The sequence below is a fragment of the Eschrichtius robustus genome, chromosome 19 (genome assembly GCF_028021215.1).
Source record: "Eschrichtius robustus isolate mEscRob2 chromosome 19, mEscRob2.pri, whole genome shotgun sequence".
Lineage (NCBI taxonomy): Eukaryota > Metazoa > Chordata > Mammalia > Artiodactyla > Eschrichtiidae > Eschrichtius > Eschrichtius robustus.
The window spans coordinates 66,661,641-66,682,954 of record NC_090842.1 but is presented as its reverse complement, the minus strand read 5'-3'; the positions used below and the strand labels follow the sequence as shown (position 1 = coordinate 66,682,954).

The 21,314-nt window shown below is 40.4% G+C and overlaps 1 protein-coding gene and 1 non-coding gene across 2 annotated transcripts in view; one reads left to right on the top strand and one right to left on the bottom strand.

Annotated features, from left to right (window-relative positions):
• Nucleotides 1–3,255: 3,255 nt before the first annotated feature.
• NLRP7 (NLR family pyrin domain containing 7) overlaps nt 3,256–21,314 on the top strand; it is a 50,387-nt gene continuing 32,328 nt past the window's right edge. Inside the window, exons 1-2 of the mRNA XM_068527885.1 lie at nt 3,256–4,700; nt 5,968–6,138. Of these exons, the coding sequence (XP_068383986.1) occupies nt 3,256–4,700; nt 5,968–6,138 (1,616 nt within the window). The remainder of the gene's footprint in view (nt 4,701–5,967; nt 6,139–21,314) is intronic.
• LOC137754015 (U6 spliceosomal RNA) lies at nt 13,158–13,264 on the bottom strand. Its single transcript, XR_011071695.1, has one exon. It is a non-coding gene; the product is annotated as a U6 spliceosomal RNA (small nuclear RNA).

The window sequence follows — 21,314 nt, the reverse complement described above, 5'->3', positions numbered from 1 at the left end:
CCCCTTGGTGTCCATATGTCCATTCTCTACATCTGTGTCTCAACTTCTGCCCTGCAAACTGGCTCATCTGTACCATTTTTCTAGGTTCCACATGTATGCGTTAATATACGATATTTGTTTTTCTCTTTCTGACTTACTTCACTCTGTATGACAGTCTCTAGATCCATCCACTTCTCAACAAATGACTCAATTTCGTTCCTTTTTATGGCTAAGTAATATTCCATTGTATATATGTACCACAACTTCTTTATCCATTCGTCTGTTGATGGGCATTTAGGTTGCTTCCATGACCTGGCTATTGTAAATAGTGCTGCAATGAACATTCGGGTGCATGTGTCTTTTTGAATTACGGTTTTCTCTGGGTATATGCCCAGTAGTGGGATTGCTGGGTCATATGGTAATTCTGTTTTTAGTTTTTTAAGGAACCTCCATATTGTTCTCCATAGTGGCTGTATCAATTTACATTCCCACCAACAGTGCAAGAGGGTTCCCTTTTCTCCACACCCTCTCCAGCATTTGTTGTTTGTAGATTTTCTGATGATGCCCATTCTAACAGGAGTGAGGTGATACCTCATTGTAGTTTTGATTTGCATTTCTCTAATAATTAGTGATGTTGAGCAGCTTTTCATGTGCTTCGTGGCCGTCTGTATGTCTTCTTTGGAGAAATGTCTATTTAGGTCTTCTGCCCATTTTTGGATTGGGGTGTTTGTTTCTTTAATATTGAGCTAAATGAGCTGTTTATATATTTTGGAGATTAATCCTTTGTCCGTTGATTCGTTTGCAAATACTTTCTCCCATTCTGAGGGTTGTCTTTTCGTCTTGTTTATGGTTTCCTTTGCTGTGCAAAAGCTTTGAAGTTTCATTAGGTCCCACTTGTTTATTTTTGTTTTTATTTCCATTACTCTAGGAGGTGGATCAAAAAAGATCTTGCTGTGATTTATGTCAAAAGAGTGTTCTTCCTATGTTTTCCTCTAAGAGTTTTATAGTGTCCAGTCTTATATTTTAGTGTCCCCTGCATTGGCAGGCAGATTCTCAACCACTGCGCCACCAGGGAAACCCCGGGTTTACTTTTGACATCACAGTTTAAGATGGATGAGCCAAGAAGACAATACAGACTTAATAGTAGAATCTCTGTGAAACTCACATATTATGCTAAGTGAAGGAAGCCAGACACAAAAAGCCACATTTTATAATTCCACGTGTGTGAAATATACCAAATAGATAAATCCACCAAGACAGAATGCAGGTTATTGATGGCCAGGGACTGGGGAAGGGGGAAATGGGGAATGAATGCTTGATGCATATGGGGTATCTGTTTGGGGCGATGAAAGTCTTCGAACTGAATAGTGGTGTTGGGGTTGCATAGCTCTGAAAATGTTTTCAATGCCACTGAATCATACACATTAAAGTGGTTAAAATTGTTGTGTATTTTACCATAATAAAAATAAAGTAGACTCAGGAATACTTAAAGTTCTCTTTATCTGCCATAATGTCTAATCTAGGAAGCACAAATAGCCCTGTGGGTCGAGCTTTCGTCCATGTGGGTTTAACGAAGTGTTCACAGTACAAAGAATAGATAACTCAAAGCTGGTGCAGCCGAATCTGGCCTCTACCCCGATACCGAATTAAATCTCGGAGACAGAGTTTTGAGTGAAGCAGAAAAGAACAGCTTTATTGCTTTGCCAGGCAAAGGGGGCCACAGCGGGCTCATGCCCTCAAAACTGTGCCCCCCCGCCCCGCCCCCTTGGAGAGCGTAGTGAGAGGTTTCATAGTGATGGTTCAAAGAGGCCATGATCAGCTCATGGACATTGCTTCTGATTGGTTGGTGGTGAGGTAAGTGGAAGTCGGCGTCATCAACCTTCAACTTACAACTGGTCTGGGGTGTACCTGCTTTTGGGCAGCATATCATCATTAACTGTTAACTTGTCCCACCTGGAGGGGGTTTCAGTATCTGCAAAACAGCTCAAAGATATTGTTGTATGTATTCATTGATGGGGAACCAGGACCTTGCCCCAAGGCTGCACAAATGTTTCTCTTGACTATTTGTTTCTCCCTGGTCTCGCATCCCCTCCTTCCCCCTAATTAACAACTGCTTGAATCTGCTTGGAGCTCAGGGAAGGTCATGGAGGCTGAATGAAGGCTATTTCCTGTAATCAAGAAATGGGGTACACAAAGGCTTGGTGCCCAGGAGTCCCACGGGACCCTGCTAGGTATCATTGGGAGAGGCAAAAGGAGACTTGGGGGTTAGAAAACGCAGGTGGGGAACTACTGCCTTTTTTTTTTTTTTTTTTGGCCATGCAGCATGCAGGATCTTGAGTTCCCCTATCAGGGATCGAACCCACACCCCCTGCATTGGAAGCACGGAGTCTTGACCACTGGACCACCAGGAATCTACTGTCTTATAGTCGTAGCTTTGGTGTTTGGTCGTGTGCGTGGTAATTTTCCTCTTCTTGGTTCCTCATTTCTGGTGTAGGGGAGCAAAACTTAACCACCCCAAAATGTCTCTTTGGCATGCAGATTATTTCAAGCTGAAAAACGATCAAGGCCCAAACTACTCAGGAAGAAACTTTGACTTCCTCTTAACCATCTTAAGACTTTAGATAGAGACCCTGTTCCCAGAACAGAGCTATCACCAGAGATGTCTGCAAAGAACACGGGCTAAGGGTGGTGGGGAAACTCAGCAGGACCTGGAGATCAGAGTGCACTCTGGGTCCCATTGTTCCTGCCGGCCCAGCAAACACGTGTCTACCAAATATTTGCTTTTCCATTTCCAAGTGTATTTGCTTCCTCCCCTTTGAAGTCCCAAACCATTACCCTCAACATCTTCTTTTGTTTAGCTGAGATGGTATTGAAGGTGAGGGTTTCAGCCATTTTGGTGAGTAATTCAGTTTTCCTGGGTGTCTGTCATGTATATGTTATTAAAATTTTGTTTTTTTTCCTCTTGTTAATCCATCTCATGTCAATTTAATTCTTAGACCAGCCAGAAGAACCCAGAAGGGCGGAGGAACATTACTTCCTCCCTGACACTGGTCCTTTACAATATGAATTTTCCAGCTGAATGTAATCACTGCCACCCCAATTCTCTCCCATTACATATCAATATAGGTGAAGAGGAGAGAGAGAAACACGATGGAGAAATTTTCTATCTGGAAGAATACACTTTGGCCAGGAGATGATGGTGGTTTCCACAGCAACATTACCCAGAGAAGCCCAAAGTTGATATCATACTTGAAGCCCCAGACGTCCATACAGTCAATGCCACTTACAGTGGTGCTGCATGGTCCTGCCGGCGTCGGGAAAACCACGGTGGCAAAACAGCTGCTGCTGGAATGGACACAGGACGACCAGGCAAAGACATCCAGTTCCGCCTTCTATCTCAGCTGCAAGGACCTCAACCACAAGGGGACGTGCACTTTTGCAGAGCTGATATCTGCGAACGGGCCGGATTTGCAGGATGCCATTCCGGGGATCCTCACGCAAGCACGGAAAATCCTGTTCATCGTCGACGGCTTTGATGAGCTGAGAGTCCCCTCGGGGGCGCTCATCCATGACATATGTGGCGACTGGAGGAAGCAGAGGCCAGTGCCCGTCCTCCTAGGGAGTTTGCTGAAGAGAAAAATGTTACCCAAGTCCACTTTAGTGATCACCACCCGACCGGGCGCCCTGAGGGAGCTCCGGCTCTTGGTTGAACAGCCACTCTTCATAGAGATCGAGGGGTTCTTGGAGCTGGACAGAAAGGCATATTTCTTGAAGCACTTTGAAGAGGAGACTCAAGCCCTGCGAGCTTTTGACTTGATGAAGAAGAACGCAGCTCTGTTCCGCATGGGCTCAGCGCCTGCTGTGTGCTGGCTTGTCTGCACGTGTCTGAAACGGCAGATGGAGAAGGGGGAAGACCCTGCCTCGACCTGCCTGACCACCACGTCCCTGTTCCTGCGTTTCCTCTGCAGCCAATTCACAGCAGCTCGCAGCAGCTGCCCCCGTGATTGTCTCCAAGCTCCGCTGAAGTCTGTGTGCCTCTTGGCTGCTGAGGGCATATGGACACAGACATCTGTGTTTGATGGAGAAGACCTCAGGAGACTTGGGGTAAAGGAGTCTGCCCTCTGTCCTTTCCTGGACAAGAATATTCTCCAGAAGAGCAAAGACTGCGAGGGCTGCTACTCTTTCATCCACCTCAGCGTCCAGCAGTTTCTTGCCGCCGTGTTCTATGTCTTGGAGACTGAGGAGGAGGAGGAGGACGTGGGTGGCCACAGGTGCCACATTGGGGATTTGCAGAAGCTGCTGTCCAAGGAAGGAAGACTGAAGAACCCCAGCCTGACCCAGGTGGGCTACTTCATATTTGGCCTCTCCAACGAAGAAAGGGCCATGGAGCTGGAGACGACTTTTGGCTGTCTAGTATCGATGGAGATCAAGCAGCAGTTACTGAAATGCAGATCAGTGCCCCGTGGGAAGAAACCCTTCTCAACCATGGACACGAAGGAGGTTTTGTATTGTCTTTATGAATCTCAGGAGGAGGAGCTTGTGGAGGATACAATGGCCCCCGTCACGGAGATTTCTATCCACTTGACAAATACATTTGAAATGATGCAGTCTTCTTTCTGCCTTAAACACTGTCAAAACTTGCAGAAAATTTCACTGCAGGTAGGAAAGAGGATATTCCTGGAGAATGATACCATGTGGAAATCAGATGCTCAGGTTGAGAGGTAAGAACCCATTTAAAAATATGTATATTTTTTAATGTTACTAGTCTTCCCATCTTCAGCCTCAGCCCACACTCTTTTAGGAAGAGGACAGAGTCACTACTACTCCCTATGGCTTAGGGTCAGAATTCTCTGGAATGTCTGGCTGAAATTTCTTCCTGCCAACTAGCCATTAAAGTTGGGAAACATGATGTTCAGATCAGGAATGGGGGCTTTGGAACCTTACTTTGTTTTAGTATTATAGTTTTATAGTATACCACTATATATTATATATACTATAATACTGTAGTATATTATAATACTATAGTATAGTATACTATAATACTATAGTATAGTATACTATAATACTATAGTATACTATAATACTATAGTATAGTATAATACGATAGTATAGTATACTATAATACTATAGTATAATACTGTAGTATTATAGTATTATAGTTTCCGTGTGGCAAATGGGCTCAGGACGCTCTAGACATTTCATATAACTTCCCTCCCTGCCAATTCTTTCAAAAAAATTTTTTTTAATACATAGCCACCATGCTGTACATTACACCCCAGGATTTAGTTATTTTATAACTGGGTGTTTGTACCTTTTGATCAGCTCACCACTTTTTTTTTAAATAAATAAATACATAAATTTATTTATTTATTTTTGGCTGCATTGGGTCTTCGTTGGTGCGTGCGGGCTTTCTCTAGTTGTGGAGAGTGGGGGCTACTCTTCGTTGCAGTGTGCGGGCTTCTCATTGTGGTGGCTTCTCTTGTTGTGGTGTGCTGGCTTAGTTGCTCCGCGGCATGTGGGATCTTCCCGGACCAGGGCTTGAACCCATGTCTCTTGCATTGTCAGGTGGATTCTTAACCACTGCGCCACCAGGGAAGTCCGTTACTTGTCTTCGATGATAGTCATTCTTACAGGTGTGATGGTATCTCACTGTGGTTTTGATTTGTGTTTCCATGATGATTAGTGATGTTGAATATTTTTCATGTCCCTGTTGTCCATTTGTATGTCATCTTTGGAAAAATGTCTATTCAGGTCCTCAGCCCACGTGTTACAATAGTTTTTCTTTTCTGTTGAGTTGAGTTGTATGAGTTCTTTATATATTTGAGATACTAACCCCTTATCAGACATACAGTATGCAAGCATTTCCTCCCATTTAGTAGGTTCATGTTTATTTTGTTGATGCTTTCCTTTGCTGTGCAGCCTACCAATTCTTGTTGCTTTTCCTGTACGTGCTTTTCATAGGTGCTCTTGTCAATGCCTTCCTCCTAGGTCACAGCACGACCATCATTCTCTTCATCTCTGGGCAGATCTCTGCTCTGTGTTCAGTTCAAACAAGAACCTGAACTTTCTGGATGTGAGGGAAAGCTTTCTGAGTCACTCCTCAGTGAGGATTCTTTGTGAGCAGATAACCCATGTCACCTGTCATCTCCAGAAAGTCGTGTAAGTAGCAGCTGATCTTGCAGTGGTGATCCCCAGGTGTTTTAAATGTGGGAGCAGTATTGGAATGCCCAACCAGGCTCTGACCAGCCAGGTGCTCAGAATGCAAAGAAATGAAATGGTTGTTATCCTTAAAAGTGTCTAGTTGGAGAATCGTATTATGTTGAGTCATTTTTATGAAATTTGGCTGGGAGTTTGGATGTTCCCATACATCTGCTGTGGGGCGTGTTCAAAACTCAGCCTATAGAAAATATAGCCACATGCATGTTAGAAGGAGAACTGGGTGGGAATTGGGGAAATATTCCAGAGAGGAAAGTTTCAAATATGTGAGTAAGAATGTGTTGATGAAGCAATGGTGCACTTATGACTAATGTGTGGGATGGGATTGAGAAATTAGTCTGAGTAGAGTAGGTTGGGGCAGAAGCAACTTAAGACGTGGGTCACCTGGGCAGGTGATTATTAGCACATCTTTCTAAACCAACACATGTTCTTTTTGATGATAGCCATTCTGTCAGGTGAAGTGATATCTCATTGCGGTTTTGATGGACATTTCCCCAATTAGCGATGCTGAGCATAATTTTCATGTGATTATCTGTTGGCTATCTGTATGTTTCCTTCCCAACAATGCCTATTTAGATCCTCCACCCATTTTTAATTGGATTGTTTATTTTTTGATATTAATCTGTACGAGTTCTCTATTTGGGATATTAACCCCTTACTGGATAATATTGTTTTGCAAATATCTTCTCCTATTCAGTAGATTGCCTTTTTGTTTTGTTGGTTTTCCTTCACTTTGCAAAAGCTTTTCAGTTTGTCGTCCCATTTGTTTTTTGTTTTGGTTTCCTTGTATGAATATACAGATCCAAAAAAATATTTCTAAGAGCAACGTCAAAGAGTACTGCGTGTTTTCTTCTTGGAGTTTTATGGTTTCAGATCTTAAGTTTAAATCTTTAATCCATTTTGAGTTTATTCTTGTATATGGTGTGAGGAAGTGGTCTGGTTTCTTTCTTTTACATGTAGCTGTCGAGTCCCCCACTCCCCAAAGGAAAAAAAAACCAAAAGGAAAACACAGCACATATTCAGGGGATAAACTTTATAAGTTATGTTTAAAATTATGCAGATACATTGAAACTTCCCGCAAACCAACATACCTTAGAAGCCTTAATTAAGCCACTGAAAAGGTTGTGTTATTTACTTGGACAAATAGCTATGCCAAACGTCAGCTGACTGTACCTGCTGATGTCAGGTGACATGTACCTGGTTCATCTCAGAATGCCATAGGACTTGTGTGTACAAGGCCACAAAACTCTAACGTAGGTTGGTGCCAGCAAAGGTGGCAGTTTCTTCTGTATGACTTTGAAAAGTTTACATTGTTCTGGTTTTATAAGGTGTACATGAGAGAATAAAAACTAGGAGGTACATTTAATTTGTTCTACTAAGAGTTTAGGACCCTTTAGGCAGGAGCTTTGAACAGTAGCACCTCCCTTATTCTGGCTCTCTCTGTGCTGAAATTTAATTTTGAACTTCTTCTGAATGAGCCACAGGGAATGTTCATTATCTAAAAGTGAACCATTGAGGGTTATAAGACCAAATGCCTGTTTATGGAGAAAAGTATTTCATAGTGTGTGTGGGGGGTGAATTGCCAGGTTTGGAGGTACTAGATAAAAACAGATTAAGAGGACTTTCCTGGTGCCGCAGTGGTTAAGAATCTTCCTGCCAATGCAGGTGACATGGGTTCAATCCCTGGTCCGGGAAGATCCCACATGCCACAGAGCAACTAAGCCCGTGTGCCACAACTACTGAGCCAGCGGGCCTAGAGCCCATGCTCTACAGCAAGAGAAGCCACCGCAGTGAGAAGCCCGCGCACCTCAATGAAGAGTAGCCCCCGCTCGCTGCAACTAGAGAAAGCCTGTGCGCAACAATGAAGACCCAACGTAGCCATAAATAAATAAATAATAAATAAATAATAAATAAATTTATAATAAAGAAGAAAAACCAGGTTAAGAAGCTCTAAAAACAAAAACGAAAATGAAGATCTGAAATAAGATTGTAGTGGAAGAGGCAGTAATCCAGGTGTTGATTTTTTTTTCCCCCTCAAATTAGGGTGGATTAAGCATGCTTTAAAAAGAGGCCCTGACAAAAGTCCTTTCCCCAGTTATTTCCTACTATCTACACAGGAAAACTTATGAGCTAGCTTCATTATTGTATAGCATGAGGTTCATAGAGTCTTATTCTCAAGAAGGTGGCACAGTTAGGTGCTGGGAAAATCTTTTTTAAACACTGAAATGTTTCTTGAAGCCCAGAGTTTGATTAGAGAAAATTATACTCCACTTAGGATTTATTCAAATCCCATTTAAAATCCTACAGTCATGCTAGATGACAGGAAAATAAAAAACAAACAACGCTTTTTAAAAAAAAATTTTTATTGTATAGTTGACTTACAATGTTGTGTTAATTTCTTCTGTACAACAAAGTGATTCAGTTATACATATATATTCTTTTTCATATTCTTTTCCATTATGGTTTATTACAGGATATTGAATATGGTTCCCTGTGCTATACAGTAGGACCTTGTTGTTTATCTATCCTATATATAAATAGTTTGCATCTGCTAATCCCAAACTCCCAATTCTTCCCTCTCCTACCGCCCCTTCTCCTTGGCAACCACGAGTCTGTTCTCTATGTCTCCAAGTCTGTTTCTGTTTTGTAGATATGTTCGTTTGTGTCATATTTTAGATTCCACATGTAAGTGGTATCATATGGTATTTGTCTTTCTCTGCTTGGTTTACTTCACTTAGTATAATAATCTCTAGGTCCATCCATGTGGCTGCAAATGGCATTATTTCATTCTTTTTTATGGCTGAGTAGTATTCCATTGTATATATACCACAAGTTCTTTACCCATTCATCTGTCAATGGATATTTAGGTTGTTTCCTTGTCTTGGCTATTGTAAATAGTGCTGCTATGAACATAGGGGTGCGTGTATCTTTTTGAACTATAGTTTTGTCTGGATATATGCCCAGGAGTGGGATTGCTGCGTCATGTGGTAACTCTATTTTTAGTTTTTTAAGGACCTTCCATACTGTTTTCCATAGTGGCTGCACCAATTTACATTCCCACCAACAGTGTAGGAGGGTTCCCTTTTTTCCACACCTCCTCCAGCATTTGTTATTTGTAGACTTTTTAATGACGGCCATTCTGACCGGTGTGAAGTGGTACCTCATGATAGCTTTGATTTGCATTTCTCTAATAATTAGCAATGATGAGCATCTTTTCATGTGCCTATTGGCCATCTGTATGGCTTCTTTGCACAAATGTCTATTTAGGTCTTCTGTCCATTTTTCAATTGGGTTGTTTCTGTTGTTGTTGTTTATTGAGATGTATGAGTTGTTTGTGTATTTTGGAAATGAAGCCCTTGTTGTTTGCAAATATTTTCTCCCATTCTGTAGGTTGTCTTTTCATTTTGTTTACAGTTTCCTTTGCTGTGCAAAAGCTTGTAAGTTTGATTAGGTCTCATTTGTTTATTTTTGCTTTTATTTCTATTGCCTTGGGAGACTGACCTAAGAAAACGTTGGTATGATTTATGTCAGTATGTTTTGCCTATGTTCTCTTCTAAGAGTTTTATGGTGTCATGTCTTATGTTCATGTCTTTAAACCATTTTGAGTTTTTTTGTGTATGGTGTGTGGGTGTGTTCTAACTTCATTGGTTTGCATGCAGCTGTCGAATTTTTCCAACACCATTTGCTGAAGAGACTTTTTCCCATTGTATATTCTTGCCTCCTTTGTTGAAGATTGACCATAGGTATATGGGTTTATTTCTGGGCTCTCTTTTCTGTTCCAGTGATCTATTTGTATGTTTTTTGTGCCCGTACCATGCTATTTTGATTACTGTAGCTTTGTAGTATTGTCTGAAGTCTGGGAGGGTTATGCCTCCTGATTTTTCTTTTTCCTCAGGATTGCTCTGGCAATTCTGGGTCTTTTGTGGTTCTGCATAAATTTTAGGATTATTTGTTCTAATTCTGTGAAAAATGTCATGGATAATTTGATAGTGATCGCATTGAATCTGTACATTGCTTTGGGTAGTATGGCCAATTTAGCTATATTAATTCTTCAAATCCAAGAGCATGGGATATCTTTCCATTTCTTTGAATCATCTTCAATTTCCTTTATTAATGTTTTGTAGATCTCAGCATATATGTCTTTCACCTCCTTGGTGAGGTTTATTTCTAAGTATTTTACTTTTTAATTGTGATTTAAAAAGGGATTGTTTGTTTACATTTGTTTACATTTCATTGTTAGTGTAAAAAATGCAACCGATTTCTGTACGTTAATCTTGTATCATGCTACCTTGCTGAATTTGTTGATCAGTTCTAGTGGTTTTTGTGTGGAGTCTTTAGGGTTTTTTTAATATATAGTATGTCATCCTCATGTAGGATGACAATTTTACCTCTTCCCTTCCAATTTGGATTCCTTTTATTTCTTTTTCTTGTCTGATTTCTGTGGCTAAGACTCCCAATACTATGTTGAATAGAAGTGAGAGTGGGCATCCTTTTCTTGTTTCAGATTTTAGTGGAAAGCCTTTCAGCTTTTCACCATTGAGTGTTATATTGACTGTGGGTTTGTCATAAATAGCTTTTATTATGTTGAGATGTTCCCTCTATGCCCACTTTTGTAAGTTTTTATCATGAATGGGTGTTGAATTTTATCAAATGCTTTTTCTGCATCTATTGAGATGATCATGTGTTTTTTGTCTTTTCTTTTGTTGATGTGGAGTATCACATTGATTTTGCATATGTTGAATGATCCTTGTGACCCTGGGATGAATTTAACTTGGTTGTGGTGTATGACCTTTTTTATGTGTTGTTGGATTTGGTTTGCTAATATTTTGAGAATGTTTGCATCCATATTCATCAAAGATATTGGCCTGTAATTTTCTTTTTTTTGGTGGTGTCTTTGTCTGGTTTTGGTATCAGGGTGATTGTGGCTTCATAGAATGTCTTTAGGAGTGTTCCTCCCTCTTCATTCTTTTGGAAGAGTTTGAGAAGGATTGGTATAAGTTCTTCTTCGTTAGTTTGGTAGAATTCACCTGTGAAGCCATATGGTCATGGACTTGTGTTTGTAGGGAGTTTTTAAAATTACAGATTCTATTTCACTTCTAGTGATCAGTTTGTTCAAATTATCTATTTCTTTTTGATTTAGTTTTGGTGGGCTGTATGTTTCTAGAAACTTGTCCATTTCTTCTAGGTTATCAAATTTTTTGGCATATAATTGTTCATAGCATTCTCTTATGGTTTTTTTGTATTTCTGCAGTATCAGTTGTGATTTCTCATCTTTCATTTCTTTTGTTTATTTGGGTCTTCTCTTTTCTTCTTGGTAAGCCTGGCCAGAGGTTTGTCAATGTTGTTTACTCCTTCAGAGAACCAGCTCTTGGTTTTATTGATTTTTTTTTTCTATTTTTTAATCTCTATTTTATTTATTCCTCTCTGATCTTTATTTCCTTCCTTCTGCTGATTTTAGGTTAGGTTTTGTTCTCTTTTCTAATTCTTTTAGGTGGTGGGTTAGGTTGTTTATTTTAGATTTATCTTGTTTCTTGAAGGCCTGTATCACTATGAACTTCCCTCTAAGAACTGCTTTTGCTGCATCCCATAGATTTTGCAGGGTTGTTTTCATTGTCATTTGTCTCAGGTATTTTAAAATTTCTTCTTTGATTTCATCATTGACCAATTGGTTTTTTTAGTAGCAACTTGTTTATTCTTCATGTAATTGTTTTTTCTTGTTTCTTTTTCTGTTATTGGTTTCTACTTTCATGACGTTGTGGTCAGAAAAGATGCTTGAAATAATTTCTATACTCTTAAATGTGTTGGCTTCTTTTGTGCCCTAGTATGTGGTCAATCCTAGAGACTGTTCCATGTGCACTTGAAAAGAATGTGTATTCTGTTTTATTGGGGAGGGGGATGTAATGTCCTGAAAATATCAATTAAGTCTAACTCTTCTATTGTATCATTTAGGATCTCTGTTGCTTTATTGATTCTCTGTCTAGAAAATCTGTCCATTGATGTCATTGTGATGTTAAAGTCTCCTACTGTTATTGTATTCCCATTAATTTCTCCCTTTATGTCTGTTACTATTTGTTTTATGTATTTGGGCACTCCTATATTGGGTACATATATGTTGGCGAGTATAATATTTTTTTCTTGTAATGATCCTTTTATCATTATATAGTGTCCTTTATCTTTCTTTATAGCCTTTGTTTTAAAGTCTGTTTTGTCTGAGTATTGCTACCCTTGCTTTCTTGTCATTTCTGTTTGCATGAAATATCTTTTTCCATCCCCTCACTTCGAATCCTTGTATGTCCTTTGCCCTTAAGTGGGTCTCTTATAGGCAGCGTATTGTAGGCTCTTGTTTTTATCCAATTTGCCACTCTGTGTTTTTTTTTTAAAAGGATAGTTATCTTTTTTTAAAAAAATTAATTTATTTTTGGCTGCGTTGGGTCTTTGTTGCTGCGTGCGGGCTTTGTCTAGTTGCGGCGAGCGGGGGCTACACTTCCTTATGGTGCGCGGGCTTCTCATTGCGGTGGCTTCTCTTGTTGTGGAGCGTGGGCTCTAGGCGTGTGGGCTTCAGTAGTTGTGGCACGTGGGCTCAGTAGTTGTGGCTCACGGGCTGTAGAGCACAGGCTCAGTAGTTGTGGCGCATGGGCTTAGTTGCTCCGCGGCATGTGGGATCCTCCCGGACCAGGGCTCGAACCCATGTCCCCTGCATTGGCAGGCGAATTCTTAACCACTGAGCTACCAGGGAAGCCCCCACTCTGTGTTTTTGATTGGAACATTTAGTCCCTTGACACTTAAGGTAATTATAGATAGATTTGTATTTATTGCCATTTTAAACCTTGTTTTCCCATTGATTTTGTATTTCTTCTTTGTCCCTTCCTTTTCCTTTTTGTCTTTCCTTTTCCTTTTTGTCTTTCCTTTTGTGGTTTGATTTTCTTTTGTATTATACTTGTGTTCTCTGTTTGGTTTTTATGAAAAATATGGAATGCTTCACAAATTTGCTTGTCATCCTTGCACCGGGGTTATGCTAATCTTCTCTGTATCATTCCAATTTTAGTATATGTACTACTGAAGTGAACACCAAACAACTCTTTTTTTTTTTTAATTTTTTTTTAATTGGAGTATAATTGCTTTACAATGAATGGTGTGTTAGTTTTTGCTTCATAACAAAGTGAATCAGCCATACATACACATACGTTCCCATATCTCTTCCCTCCTGCATCTCCCTCCCTCCCACCCTCCCCATCCCACCCCTCTAGGTGGTCACAAAGCAGCAAGCTCATCTCCCTGTGCTATGCGGCGGCTTCCCACTAGCTATCTATTTTACATTTGGTAGTGTATATATGTCCATGACACTCTCTCACCCTGTCACATCTCACCCCTCCCCCTCCCCATATCCTCAAGTCCATTCTCTAGTAGGTCTGTGTCTTTATTCCCGTCTTGCCACTAGGTTCTTCATGACCTTTTTTTTTTTTTTTCCTTAGATTCCATATATATGTGTTAGCATACTGTATTTGTTTTTCTCTTTCTGACTTACTTCACTCTGTATGACAGACTCTAACTCCATCCACCTCATTACAAATACTTCCATTTCATTTCTTTTTATGGCTGAGTAATATTCCATTGTATATATGTGCCACATCTTCTTTATCCATTCGTCAGATGATGGACACTTAGGTTGCTTCCATGTCCTGGCTATTGTAAATAGAGCTGCAATGAACATTTTGGTACATGACTCTTTTTGAACTATGGTTTTCTCAGGGTATATGCCCAGTAGTGGGATTGCTGGGTCGTATGGTAGTTCTATTTTTAGTTTTTTAAGGAACCTCCATACTGTTCTCCATAGTGGCTGTATCAATTTACATTCCCACCAACAGTGCAAGAGTGTTCCCTTTTCTCCACACCCTCTCCAGCATTTATTGTTTGTAGATTTTTTGATGATGGCCATTCTGACCGGTGTGAGATGATACCTCATTGTAGTTTTGATTTGCATTTCTCTCATGATTAAGGATGTTGAGCATTCTTTCATGTGTCTGTTGCCCATCTGTATATCTTCTTTGGAGAAATGTCTATTTAGGTCTTCTGCCCATTTTTGGATTGGGTTGTTTGTTTTTTTGTTATTGAGCTGCATGAGCTGCTTGTAAATCTTGGAGATTAATCCTTTGTCAGTTGCTTCATTTGCAAATATTTTCTCCCATTCTGAGGGTTGTCTTTTGGTCTTGTTTATGGTTTCCTTTGCTGTGCAAAAGCTTTTAAGTTTCATTAGGTCCCATTTGTTTATTTGTGTTTTTATTTCCATTTCTCTAGGGGCTGGGTCAAAAAGGATCTTGCTGTGATTTATGTCATAGAGTGTTCTGCCTATGTTTTCCTCTAAGAGTTTGATAGTGTCTGGCCTTACACTTAGGTCTTTAATCCATTTTGAGTTTATTTTTGTGTACGGTGTTAGGGAGTGTTCTAATTTCATACTTTAACATGTATCTGTCCAATTTTCCCAGCACCACTTATTGAAGAGGCTGTCTTTTCTCCACTGTATATGCTTGCCTCCTTTATCGAAGATAAGGTGACCATATGTGTGTGGGTTTATCTCTGGGCTTTCTATCCTGTTCCATTGATCTATATTTCTGTTTTTGTGCCAGTACCAAACTGTCTTGATTACTGTAGCTTTGTCATATAGTCTGAAGTCAGGGAGCCTGATTCCTCCAGCTCCATTTTTCGTTCTCAAGATTGCTTTGGCTATTCGGGGTCTTTTGTGTCTCCATACAAATTGTGAAATTTTTTGTTCTAGTTCTGTGAAAAATGCCTGTGGTAGTTTGATAGGGATTGCATTGAATCTGTAGATTGCTTTGGGTAGTAGAGTCATTTTCACAATGTTGATTCTTCCAATCCAAGAATACGGTATATCTCTCCATCTATTTGTATCATCTTTAATTTCTTTCATCAGTGTCCTATAATTTTCTGCATACAGGTCTTTTGTCTCCTTGGGTAGGTTTATTCCTAGATATTTTATTCTTTTTGTTGCAATGGTAAACGGGAGTGTTTTCTTAATTTCACTTCCAGATGTTTCATCATTAGTGTATAGGAATGCAAGAGATTTCTGTGCATTAATTTTGTATCCTGCTACTTTACCAAATTCATTGATTAGCTCTAGTAGTTTTCTGGTAGCATCTTTAGGATTCTCTGTGTATAGTATCATGTCATCTGCAAACAGTGACAGCTTTACTTCTTCTTTTCCGATTTGGATTCCTTTTATTTCTTTTTCTTCTCTGATTGCTGTGGCTAACACTTCCAAAACTATGTTGAATAATAGTGGTGAGAGTGGGCAACCTTGTCTTGTTCCTGATCTTAGTGGAAATGGTTTCAGTTTTTCACCATTGAGGACAATGTTGGCTGTGGGTTTGTCATATATGGCCTTTATTATGTTGAGGAAAGATCCCTCTATGCCTACTTTCAGGAGGGTTTTTATCATAAATAGGTGTTGAATTTTGTCGAAAGCTTTCTCTGCATCTATTGAGATGGTCATATGGTTTTTCGCCTTCAATTTGTTAATATGATGTATCACGTTGATTGATTTGCGTATATTGAAGAATCCTTGCATTCCTGGAATAAACCCCACTTGATCATGGTGTATAATCCTTTTAATGTGCTGTTGGATTCTGTTTGCTAGTATTTTGTTGAGGATTTTTGCATCTATGTTCATCAGTGATATTGGCCTGTAGTTTTCTTTCTTTGTGACATCTTTGTCTGGTTTTGGTATCAGGGTGATGGTGGCCTCGTAGAATGAGTTGGGGAGTGTTCCTCCCTCTGCAATATTTTGGAAGAGTTTGAGAAGGATAGGTGTTAGCTCTTCTCTAAATGTTTGATAGAATTCGCCTGTGAAGCCATCTGGTCCTGGGCTTTTGTTTGTTGGAAGATTTTTAATCAGAGTTTCAATTTCAGTCCTTGTGATTGGTCTGTTCATATTTTCTATTTCTTCCTGGTTCAGTCTCGGCAGGTTGTGCATTTCTAAGAATCTGTCCATTTCTTCCAGGTTGTCCATTTTATTGGCATAGAGTTGCTTGTAGTACTCTCTCATGATCGTTTGTATTTCTGCAGTGTCAGTGGTTACTGCTCCTTTTTCATTTCTAATTCTATTGATTTGAGTCTTCTCCCTTTTTCTCTTGATGAGTCTGGCTAATGGTTTATCAATTTTGTTTATCTTCTCGAGGAACCAGCTTTTAGTTTCATTGATTTTTGCTATTGTTTCCTTCATTTCTTTTTCATTTATTTCTGATCTGATCTTTATGATTTCTTTCCTTCTGCTAGCTTTGGGGTTTTTTTGCTCTTCTTTCTCTAATTGCTTTAGGTGCAAGGTTAGGTTGTTTATTCGAGATGTTTCCTGTTTCTTGATGTAGGCTTGTATTGCTATAAACTTCCCTCTTAGAACTGCTTTTGCTGCATCCCATAGGTTTTGGGTCGTCGTGTCTCCATTGTCATTTGTTTCTAGGTATTTTTTGATTTCCCCTTTGATTTCTTCAGTGATCACTTCGTTATTAAGTAGTGTATTGTGTAGCCTCCATGTGTTTGTATTTTTTACAGATCTTTTCCTGTAATTGATATCTAGTCTCATAGCGTTGTGGTCGGAAAAGATACTTGATACGATTTCAATTTTCTTAAATTTACCAAGGCTTGATTTGTGACCCAAGATATGATCTATCCTGGAGAATGTTCCATGAGCACTTGAGAAAAATGTGTATTCTGTTGTTTTTGGGTGGAATGTCCTATAAATATCAATTAAGTCCATCTTGTTTAATGTATCATTTAAAGCTTGTGTTTCCTTATTTATTTTCATTTTGGATGATCTGTCCATTGGTGAAAGTGGGGTGTTAAAGTCCCCTACTATGATTGTGTTACTGTCGATTTCCCCTTTTATGGCTGTTAACATTTGCCTTATGTATTGAGGTGCTCCTATGTTGGGTGCATAAATATTTACAATTGTTATACCTTCCTCTTGGATTGATCCCTTGATCATTATATAGTGTCCTTCTTTGTCTCTTGTAATAGTCTTTATTTTAAAGTCTATTTTGTCTGATATGAGAATTGCTACTCCAGCTTTCTTTTGATTTCCATTTGCATGGAATATCTTTTTCCATCCCCTCACTTTCAGTCTGTATGTGTCTCTAGGTCTGAAGTGGGTCTCTTGTAGACAGCATATATATGGGTCTTGTTTTTGTATCCATTCAGCCAGTCTGTGTCTTTTGGTGGGAGCATTTAATCCATTTACATTTAAGGTAATTATTGATATGTATGTTCCTATTCCCATTTTCTTAAATGTTTTGGGTTTGTTATTGTAGGTGTTTTCCTTCTCTTGTGTTTCTTGCCTAGAGAATTTCCTTTAGCATTTGTTGTAAAGCTGGTTTGGTGGTGCTGAACTCTCTCAGCTTTTGCTTGTCTGTAAAGGTTTTAATTTCTCCATCAAATCTGAATGAGATCCTTGCTGGGTAGAGTAACCTTGGTTGTAGGTTTTTCTCCTTTATGACTTTAAGTATATCCTGCCACTCTTTTCTGGCTTGCAGAGTTTCTGCTGAAAGATCAGCTGTTAACCTTATGGGGATTCCCTTGTGTGTTATTTGTTGTTTTTCCCTTGCTGCTTTTAATATGTTTTCTTTATATTTAATTTTTGATAGTTTGATTAATATGTGTCTTGGCGTGTTTCTCCTTGGATTTATCCTGTATGGGACTCTCTGTGCTTCCAGGACTTGATTAACTATTTCCTTTCCCATATTAGGGAAGTTTTCAACTATAATCTCTTCAAATATTTTCTCAGTCCCTTTCTTTTTCTCTTCTTCTTCCGGGACCCCTATAATTCTAATGTTGGTGCGTTTAATGTTGTCCCAGAGGTCTCTGAGACTGTCCTCAGTTCTTTTCATTCTTTTTTCTTTCTTCTGCTCTGCAGTAGTTATTTCCACTATTTTATCTTCCAGGTCACTTATCCGTTCTTCTGCCTCAGTTATTCTGCTATTGATCCCGTCTAGAGTATTTTTAATTTCATTTATTGTGTTTTTCATTGCTGCTTGGTTCCTCTTTAGTTCTTCTACGTCCTTGTTAAATGTTTCTTGCATTTTGTCTATTCTATTTCCAAGATTTTGGATCATCTTTACTATCATTATTCTGAATTCTTTTTCAGGTAGACTGCCTATTTCCTCTTCATTTGTTAAGTCTGGTGTGTTTTGACCCTGCTCCTTCACCTGCTGTGTGTTTCTCTGTCTTCTCATTTTGCTTAACTTACTGTGTTTGGGGTCTCCTTTTCACAGGCTGCAGGTTCGTAGTTCCCGTTGTTTTTGGTATCTGTCCCCAGTGGCTAAGGTTTGTTCAGTGGGTTGTGTAGGCTTCCTGGTGGAGGGGACTAGTGCCTGTGTTCTGGTGAATGAGGTTGGATCTTGTCTTTCTGGTGGGCACGTCCACGTCTGGTGGTGTGTTTTGGGGTGTCTGTGGCTTTATTATGATTTTAGGCAGCCTCTCTGCTAATGGATGGGGCTGTGGTCCTGTCTTACTAGTTGTTTGGCATAGGGTGTCCAGCACTGTAGCTTGCTGGTCGTTGAATGAAGCTGGGTCTTGATGTTGAGATGGAGATCTCTGAGAGATTTTCGCCGTTTGGTATTACGTGGAGCTGGGAGGTCTCTTGTGGACCAGTGTTCTGAAGTTGGCTCTCCCACCTCAGAAGCACAGCCCTGATGCCTGGCTGGAGCACCAAGAGCCACACGGCTCCACACGGCTCAGAATAAAAGGGAGAAAAAAATAGAAAGAAAGAAAGAAAGAGGATAAAATAAAATAAAATAAAACTATTGTAATAAAAAATAAGAAAAAAAATTAAGAATAAATTTATTAAGAAAAATTTTTTTAATTTTTAGAAATAGATTTATTAATTTTTTATAATAAAAAATAAGAAAAAAATTAAGAAAAAAAATTTTTAATTTTTAAAAATAAAAAATATGAAAAAACTTATTAAAAAATTTTAATTTCTAAAAATAGAAAATAAGGAAAAAATTAGTAAGAAAACATTTAATAGGAAAAAAAATTTTTTAAGTTAAAAAAAGAGAAAAAAACCCCCAAAAAACGGACGGACCTAACCCTAGGACTAATGGTGAAAGCAAAGCTATACAGACAAAATCTCCCCCAGAAGCTTACATATATACACTCACAAAAAAAGGAAAAGGGGAAAAATTAATATATCCTGCTCCCAAAGTCCACCTCCTGAATTTGGGATGATTCGTTGTCTAGTCAGGTATTCCACAGATGCAGGTACATCAAGTTGTTTGTGGAGCTTTAATCCGCTGCTTCTGAGGCTGCTGGGAGAGACTTCCCTTTCTCTTCTTTGTTCACACAGCTGCCGGGGTTCAGCTTTGGATTTGGACCCGCCTCTGCGTGTAGGTCGCCTGAGGGCGTCTCTTCTTCGCTCAGACAGGACGGGGTTAAAGGAGCAGCTGCTTCGGGGGCTCCGGGTCACTCTGGCCGGGGGGAGGGAGCGGTACGGAGGAGGCGGGGCGAGCCTGCGGTGTCAGAGGCGTCGTGACGTTGCAGCAGCCCGAGGCGCGCCGTGCGTTCTCCCGGGGAAGTTGTCCCCGGATCACGGGAGCCTGGCATTGGCGGGCTGCACCGGCTCCCGGGAGGGGCGGTGTGGAGAGTGACCTGGGCTCGCACACGGGCTTCTTGGTGGCGGCAGCAGCAGCCTTAGCGTCTCCTGCCCGTCTCTGGGGTCCGCGCTGATCGCCGCGGCTCGCGCCCGTCTCTGGAGTTCATTTAGGCGGCGCTCTGAATCCCCTCTCCTTGCGCGCCGCGAAACAAAGAGGCAAGAAAAAGTCTCTTGCCTCTTCGGCAGCTGCAGACTTTTTCCCGGACTCCCTCCCGGCTAGCACTGAAGCCCGAGCCTCGGCTCCCAGCCCCCGCCCGCCCCCGCGGGTGAGCAGACAAGCCTCTCGGGCTGCTGAGTGCTGCTTGGCGCCGAGCCTCTGTGCGGGAATCTCTCCGCTTTGCCCTCCGCACCCCTGTGGCTGCGCTCTCCTCCGCGGCCTCGAAGCTACCCCCTCCGCCACCCGCAGTCTCCGCCCGTGAAGGGGCTTCCTAGTGTGTGGAGACCTTTCCTCCTTCACGGCTCCCTCCCACTGGTGCAGGTCCCGTCCCTATTCTTTTGTCTCTGTTATTTCTTTTTTCTTTTGCCCTACCCAAGTACGTGGGGAGTTTCTTGCCTTTTGGGAGGTCTGAGATCTTCTGCCAGCGTTCAGTGTGTGTTCTGTAGGAGCAGTTCCACGTGTAGATGTATTTCTACTGTATCTGTGGGAAGGAAGGTGATCTCCGCGTCTTACTCTTCTGCCATCTTGCCAATTCTCTCCCAAACAACTCTTAACGGTACTTACTTTCAAGGAGTCTGTAATTTATTTGCTGACTTATAAACCACAACTTACTGTAGCCTAAATGAAAACTGCTTTGTGGAAATGCAAATGACTACATGGGGATAAAGTAGGAAGTGATTTATTCTTACTGGAAAAAGTCAGGCATTGAGGAGGAGGGAAAGTTGTATGTGAACTGAACGTTGAAAGAAATAAAGCATAAAATATTGTCTGAGAGGAAGAAAATTTTCTCTATACTTCTATGTTCTGGCTGGTGTAAAAGTGAATTTGACATGAGACAGATTAACAGGAGAAAATCAAACATTTATAGCATGTATACATGGGAGAGACCCAGAAAAATTGAGTAACTACCCCAATGGCTGAAATCTTCACATTAAATACTACCTTCAACTAAAGATGATCGAGGATGTTGGGGGTAGTTATTTGAGACTTCAAAGGGAAGGAAGGCAATTCGCATGTGGATGGAAAAGCAAATGTTTGCTAAACAAATGTTTGCTGGGTCTTGCAGAGAAAATTGGACACAGAGTGTGCTCTGATCTCTAAGAGCTTACCCTACCACACCTAGCCCATATTCTTTGCAGAGATCTCTGATGATAGCTCTATTCCTGTAACAGTCCCTCTATCTAAATTATTCAAGAAGTTAGGGGGAAGGTCAGAGTCTCTTCCAGAGTATTTTCAGCCTTGATTGTTTTCAGCGTGAAATAATATTCACGTCAAAGAGACATTTTGTAGGGGAGCAAAATGTGT